The 7,675-nt window shown below is 48.5% G+C and overlaps 1 protein-coding gene across 2 annotated transcripts in view; it reads left to right on the top strand.

Moving 5' to 3' along the window:
* Window positions 1-848: 848 nt before the first annotated feature.
* PXN (paxillin) overlaps window positions 849-7,675 on the top strand; it is a 45,911-nt gene continuing 39,084 nt past the window's right edge. Inside the window, exon 1 of one of the 2 annotated variants that reach the window (XM_072880660.1) lies at window positions 849-871. In XM_072880660.1, the coding sequence (XP_072736761.1) occupies window positions 859-871 (13 nt within the window). In that variant the 5' untranslated portion in view covers window positions 849-858. Of the gene's footprint in view, window positions 872-7,193; window positions 7,212-7,675 lie in introns of those variants that run through there. The other variant, XM_072880659.1, reaches the window with a different exon arrangement.

Below are 7,675 nucleotides of genomic sequence, written 5' to 3'. Positions count from 1 at the left end.
TATTGGGCTGTGGTTTGGTAGTGGTTTGAAAGGAAAAACAACTGGGAAATGGTGGTTCAAGACGCACTATCACATGATAAATCTAGGAGGGCTGTTACGGTTTTTAAACAGAGCAAAGGAGAAGTGGTTGGTGGCTTTCCTCTATGGTGGCAACAGCTTGTGGAAAATTGTTCAGGAAAGGTTTCACCTGCCCAAGCTTTCCTGTGGATCGGGTCAGTCATCTGGGGCTCAGAAACGTCGATTTGTTCGAAGGCTTTCGGGGCGCGGAGCAGCAGCGTGCAGGGCTCTCCCGGGCTGCAGCACCCCAGCCGAGCCTGGCACGATTGCGTCGCTGCCCTTGGGGGGACGTGCCCCTGGGGAGGGTCCTGCTCCTCGAGTGAAGGGGACAGGGTTTTGGGTTGCGTTCCTGGCCGGGCCACCGGCAGCCTCGGACGTGCGTGGGGTCGCAGGCCGGTGCCTCGCCCGGGCAGGCGGGCGGGACGGCTCCTTGCGGCAGGGCAGGCTTTGCCCCGGGCACGGAGCTGCGGCCAGGCCCGCGGGCGGGCGGCAGCCCTGGGCGCTGCTGTCCCCGCCCGGTATTTCCCGGGGCGCTTCTCCACCCCAGGGACTGCGCACCGGTGCCGGGGAAGGCGGCCCGCCCCGCCCGGGGCCGGGAAGCCCCGTCCCCCCCGCCGGGGCCGGCCCGGCGGCTCCCGCTGCCGCCGGCAGGGGGCAGGGCCGGGCGGGCGCGGCGCGGCGGGGGCGCGCGCGGGCCGCGGGCTCGCGCGGGGGCGGGCCGGGAAAGTTGCGAGGCGCTGAGGCGGGCGGCGGCACCGGCAGCGGAGCGGGCAGGGGCAGGGGCACGGGCACGGCGGCACCATGGACGACTTGGGTGAGTTCCGAGCCGCGCGTACTCCCCGCGGCGGGGGGCGCCGCCCCTCAGCGCCCCGGGCAGCCCCCGCGGCGGCCGCGGCCCGCCCGGCCACGCTGCGCCCCTCGGCGCCGCCGGCTCCGCGCCGCGGGGCTCGGGCCGGGCCTGCCGGGGCTCGGGCCGGGCCCGCCGGCGCCCGGGGACGCGTCGCTCTCCGCGGACCGCGCAGGCCCTCCCGGCTCGCCGCGCCGCGCGGACCGCGCCGCCCCCAGGCCCCTCGGCTGGGCTGCCCTGGGGCCGCCGCCGCCCGCCCGCGGTCCGGGCCGTCGGTGTTCGTCCCGGCTCTGCCCCGGCCGGGAAAGGCGCCCCTCGGTCCCGTACCTCGGGAGCAGCGTGGAGCGTGGTCGGGTTTCAGCAGACACCTCCTCCCCTGCCGCTGCCCCAGCCTCTCGAGCCTGTTCTTGGGGGAGATCTGTAACTTTGCACGGGCATAGAGCGATCGCTGGGGAGCCCTTGGGGGTGAGCGGAGCACAGCCCCTGCCCGACGTGCCGCCGGGCTCAGAGCTCATCCTTGTCCTCCCTTTGCTTCTCCCAGGTGTGCCGAAACCTTCCGAAACCGCATAGCAGGGAAATGTCAGGCAACTGGTCTCACTGGAAAGATCTAGAGAGTTTGAGTTCCTTTGGTACCAAGCCGGAAAGGGGGTGGATCTGCCAAAATCCCTTGTGCTCTGGGAGACATTAGGGTGACTGAGTTCCGCTTATGAAACTGATTAAATCAGACACTGGGGATGGGCTGCGATCCGTTACTTCCATCCTACCTTTAATAGAAACCAGACGTTCTGTTAAGATATGCTCCAGGAAAATTGCAGTTTTATTACTGGACCTGGAAGCTCACATTACAGTGCTGGCATTAAAGCTGGTGGTCACACCTTCAGAAAACAGACTGTGAATTGGGCTAATGATAAAACTTACGGGGCAAGGAGTCCATCAGCTGCATGGCTTCCTGGTGAAAGGTGCACCACGAAGGACTCGTTCTTAGGGAGTGAAGCCTCACCCTCTGCCTGGGTGAAGTAGCTGGTGGTGCAAGCAGAATGAATTTCTACTCCAGCTTCTTCTCACACTTATTTCTTTAAGCGGAGACAGTTCTGTTTACCGTTTCTCATATCCATCAGACTGGTTATCTCTTGGGGATTTGGTGCTGCTCCTAGAGCAAGTTTCTAGCCTGTTCAGGAATGCGTTGCTAGTTAGAACAGGATTCACCCAGTCTGTGTATTGACTTGCTGAGTGGCCCTTCAAGGTGAGCATACAGATAGCATTGTGTAGGGCCAGTTTAGTGTCTCATCAACATGCTCTTTAACGAACCATGGGAGCTGTACTGTGCCCACTGCAATTGTTGCATTCCTTGAACAGTGGTAGTGTGACTTTCCAGTTGTCCGAATAGGCTACTGCAGTTTCAACACATTTTTCCTTTCCTCTGTAGGAGGATTAGAGGTGAACTGCAAAGAAATTCTGAAAAAAATCTGAATGTGTCTGTTTCGTTCTTCTGAAGTGTTAAATGCATTGGCACGACCAAAAGTTAAACTTGTGATCTGATTTTTAAAATAGAAATTTTTGTCTCAGCAGCTTCATTTCATCAAGCTGTAATTACACCATGTCTTTCTCAATTTTTGTGCAGTCTTTCAGATTGGACAAGATCTGATTATCTAACAGTAAGCAGTAAACAAAAAAAGTGGGAGCTTTTTTCTCTCTAAGCTTTTCTTTGGTGTACAAAATTCACCATGGAAAGGCACACCAGCTATTTTCCCTCTGCAAATCATTGTTAGCCCCAAAATTGCTCACTTATTTTTCTAAAGCCATTCACCTTGGGATGCATACATAAGGGAACAATGCTCTGCTGATACAGCTCCCCTGAAATAAGTCAAACTTTTGAACTGAAGTGAGAGTTGTTTGTTTTTCTTTCCTCATTATCTATGGGTGGATTATCTGAGTTGTGGATTAACTGTGCCATGGATACAGACATCTGCGCTGCCTCTGTCCAGAGTCAAGCTAGTCCGGCAGGACTTGTTGGTTCAGGCACAGTGCCATGTGGACATAGCTGCACTGCTTCCAGGGCCAGTTTTGGCCCAAAAGTAGTTTAGCATTGAGCCTGAGCTAATATGCCTTGCAGGTTCAGAGTTGATGTCAAGTGAAATCAGCTGAGATATTTCCACACCATGGAAATCTGAATTCCACACCATTCTGAATCTGTGCGGTGCAGAAATGCCTAGTGCCCGATGGACCTTGCTGGGCATGAGGGAACACCTTACAAAGCCCATTGATATGTCTGTTCTCTTAACTCCCTGAATTCATCAAAAATCTCCTCCCTCTTCCTGGAGCTGATGGAGTTGATCAGTGTGTACTTGTGCACTGTAAAATGGAGGTCCAGAAGTATCTCGATTTCATGCTGCTTGGGCTGGAGAGGTTATGAAACAAACGTGAGAATGGATTTGTGTTGCTTTGGGGATTCGTTTGGAGTTGAAAAAAAACTTTGTTCCTTTTTTTTTCCCCCCTCAGTGTTGAAGACGTGGTGTTACAGCGCACAGCTCACACAGGAAACTGTTTCAGAGCTCTGCACCCCGTTAAGCTGGGGGAGCCTCCATGGTGCAGGACACTCGGTGCTGGGTCCGCATATAAACTAGAATAGCACATTGTGGGAAGGCAGGGAGGAGACAGTGAATTTGAGCAGCTGACCGGACTTGTCCAGATTGTCTTCCTCGAATCTCTCTAAGGAAGCATATTTTGCGGATGTGCTTGGAGTTTGACAGGAAGCTTGCTGAATGAGTTTGCCGTTCTGCAGTGTTGTAAATTGGCACAGAGAGTACAACTTTGTCCTAAAGAGTGAAAATCCTAACTCAGGGCTATCGCCCCTTTCAGGGGATTATCAGAGCACAGTGTGTTGTTGTTACATGCTGTGCTTCCAGCACGCAAGTGACCAACTGCACTTAATTGCTTCAGACAATTTGAGATACTGAATTATATGTTGAATTATTCTTGGTTCTGTGGTGCTACCGTGTCTAACTAGTGTGTGAACAGTCCATTGGGATCTGTTGGTTGCAGAGGAAGAAATCTAATTCGTGTAGCGTGTCATGTATTTTATGGTGAGAGGAGTAAGAGAAAGGAAACTTTCCATTTGCTTTAGTCAGATACTGTTTGATTTTGACTTTGAATGTTCTTTACAGACTTTTTCTGAAAGGGGTTTTTTGCAAACACTACTGTGAAACCTTTTATTTATTCTTATTTTTTTGAGCTTTGGTAACTCCAAACAGAAATGATGTTGCTTTTAGAAGCTTTCTTTTGATGGCTTTGAAATTCTCACTTCTCTACTGCTTGGTTTTGGTTTTTTGTGTTTTTTTTTTTTTTTTTTTTTTTTAAAGGCTTCAGATTTTTTTGACTGGATTTTGCAATCAAAAACAAAACAGCATTCACTAGAGCTTGTAAAAGATGTTTTACAAAGAAGTTATTTCTGTTTAATAGGAACATATTTATGGCAGTGTTTTGGCTGTGCATGTAAACTAGACTGTAAGCTTCTTATTTTAGGTGCTTGCTCACTTCTAGAAGGATTTTTCTTTTGCAGAAGGTTTGTCTAGCAGTGTGGCTTCAAAATTCTGGGCACAAAGGTTCAGCGGCACAAGAGATTTTACTTTAAAAGTTGTTTCCCTCTGTTTTAGCAACTCTAACCCACCCTCTCTTCAGGGCTTAATCCTCTCAAGATGGACTTTAAAGGGAGCAATCTTGCCATTGATTTTTCATGGGAGTGTGGAGGGGGGTGCATGTGTTTCCATCTGTCATCTCTCCTAACATTTGGAAGATTGCTGTGCTCTGCAGGGTTATGCTGTCTGTCCCTCTTTTGAGGGGGATGCTTGCCTGTTTCTGACTCAGTTCCTTCAGTTTGGAAGTCATAAGGTTTTGGTCTTATTTGACTGAAAGTTTAGTGTGAAATTGCTTATGGTCAGCTACGCCCAGGAAATGGCACTGGGGGGAAACACTGGTAAAGTAATTTGGTCCCTTGGCTTTCTACTGGCTCAGGTTTCTGAGTCATTCCTGCTGCTGGGCGAGAAGACTGTAAACAGAACTAATACTCTGCACAATGGGGTTCTGACTTGTTTCAGCTTCTTAGCTGTCCTGACCCCTCGTAAAACAGGGACTTCATTGTCCCGAGCAACTCAGACAGGGAGTCCTCTGCCTCGAGCAGTGTGCAATGCAGAGAGAGGCTTATTTTCTCGTTGCTCTATTTCCATGGAAAGGCTGGACTCTGCGCTGTCTTTAGCTCCTTTGTCCCTCGCTGGGAGAGGTCAACTTATCCGAAGTGTTCAGCTGCCCTCCTGGTTAAAATTGATCCTCCGACACCATCTCTACCACTAAAGAAAGAAATGGTTAACTTCTCATACATCTTCTTTAACTCTGTCTCTCTACTTGTTCTTCCTTTCTCAGGGAATCATGATACTTTAATTTCTCCAGACACTCTTTCCCTCACCTCTTTCCCCAATGAAGTGTATTTATTATATGAAACAAGTTGTGAAACTGCAGAAATGATGGATAAAATTCTGAAGTCTGGCAGCAGAACAAGCAATAACAATTCACTTCTACTTAGATCAGAGTTGTTTTTCTGATCTACTGCTAAGAAAGACATATGTAAATTCCTTAAATTAAATCTGTGCAACTAGAGGAGGGGGAAAAAGCCTGTTCATGGCCAAAAAACAATCTGTTTGAATTGGACTAATGCATTAGTTGTGGTATCTGGGATCTGCTGCAGCTTTGGAGAAAGCCAGAACACATTCTGAATTCAGTTGTGCTGTGCTAGTTGAAAATCAGTGTGAGTGAATAGGATCTCTGGTCCCAGTTTCCTGCTCCGAGTCTCAGACTACGCCTCCTTCCCTTTGTGTGCTGATCTTCTGTGCCCCTTTTTGTCTGGTGCGGAAGCTGTTAATGAAGATGCTCTTCTGCTCCAGCTGCCTGAAAGTGAGACATTGTCTGTGGGAAGCTTCCCCAGGCTGTGGTAAGATGATGGGGTTTAGGGAATGAGTTTCTTGCTCACTTTAGCCTGTCCTAACTAACTTAGGTTTAATAACAAGCCCTGGAAGTACAGGTTGTCATGACTACTAGGCTATTATATTTTAAAATGCTAGGTAAGGAACTGTGGAGACCTTTGGGTCCTGTCCTTGTTTCAGTGTTTGTAAAATCTCACCTTGCATCTCATCCAGTTTCAGATCGCAGACAAAAACGGTGATTCCAGCTTCCCCATCTCTTGTGTGCTTGTGGCTTACTTTGTGAGTATCAGGCACCAGAGCGAATTGGTTCAAATTGCTGATCTTTTGGAAAACCAGCCCTTTCCCCCAAATTGAACAAATTATTTGCCATTGGATCAATAAGCTGAACTGTCTCACCCTGTGGCAAGATAACTAAATCCAGCATAGTGTAGAAGCAAGGAGTGGCACCATTCCTTTCCATTTTGGGCTGAAGTTAAATGGATTGGAGAGGAGTGGAAGTTGTGATTTCAAATTTGTTTAATGTGATTTAACTGCTGGCTGCTGTAAGGTGTGGTGGTTTTTTTTTTTCCTCCCATCTCCCTTCCTTGTCTCCACAATAACTGTTGCGCAGTTAGCTGGATCCACGAGCTGATTCTTCTGAAAGTAATTTTTTTACATGGACAGTGGACTGGGAAGTAGGTGAGGCCACCTTTTTTAGCTGTGGTTTATGTTTAATCTAGCATAAGGTAACCATTTATCCACAGCCTCAAAAACTTGCCCTGACTTCAGGCATATTGTTTCTCTGCCTGTGAAATTAGGGATAATAGCTCCTTACCTGCAAAGTATGGTTAATATTTGTTGAGGTCTTTGTGTTTCTGAAATAGCTTCCAGCTGAATATATCAGAATAGTAGCTCTTTCAAGCTTCTCCGGTCACCATTGCTGGAAGAGCTTACAATGGCAACTTTGAATTAGATTTATAAGTTTTTATTCCCTTCTCAGCCCTGTTTAATGTTCCCTCTCTGCCCTTCTGATTGCTCATCCTTTCTTCATCCTCTGTTATGACAGGCTGTGAGTAGGGAGAAAAGATTTCCTTTCCCTTCCAAGTTCCCCACAGTAGTTCTACTCTAGTCTTTCCCTTTACCACAGAGCATCGTGAAGTCATTCAAAGAATGTCGTGTGCTAAAGATATACCATAAAAATAGGAGGTGGGTGATGACTTTCTCATATCACTCTTAGCTATTCTTCCCATTCTTGCTTATTCTCATTACAAATGGCGCCAGAGCAGCAGAAACCGGCTGGCTGGGGACAGTCTCCCTTGATTGACTGGTGTCAAAATCCATGCTTTCTCTTCTGTGTATGTATGTTTTTAAATCCTGATGAAGCAAACAAAGTAGAAACGGCAACTGGAGTGCTGTGGAACAAGTTTGGTGTTGGTGTTTCAGTTATAGGAACTTGAGTCCCTGAGGTTATGTGTTTGTGCTGTTTAGGAGTCTGGTAAGCTCTTTTTCTGCTCATATAAATGCAGCTTTTTCTTGTAGCAGACAGTAATTATTCTGAATTTACATGGGAAATTTATCTAAGCAATTTGAGACAACCATAAGCTGAGGATCCAAGAGAACTTATGGCAGGCCACAGGGGGAGGCAGCCTGCGTTGTTATTGCTTGGCTCCTTTTTCCCTGTGCTGGACTGTCTGTACACTGTGAACAAGTTTAGTTCAAGTTATTTAAATGATGATGGGGTAGTCTGAAGTCTTCAAATGCAGTTTGTCATGCCACTTCTCTCAGTGTTCTTATTATCATGTGCAAGTTTGGTGTAGAT

The sequence above is a fragment of the Ciconia boyciana genome, chromosome 15 (assembly GCF_034638445.1).
Source record: "Ciconia boyciana chromosome 15, ASM3463844v1, whole genome shotgun sequence".
Lineage (NCBI taxonomy): Eukaryota > Metazoa > Chordata > Aves > Ciconiiformes > Ciconiidae > Ciconia > Ciconia boyciana.
Note: the sequence above shows the minus strand (reverse complement) of the source record. Positions and strands in the feature narration are given on the sequence as shown.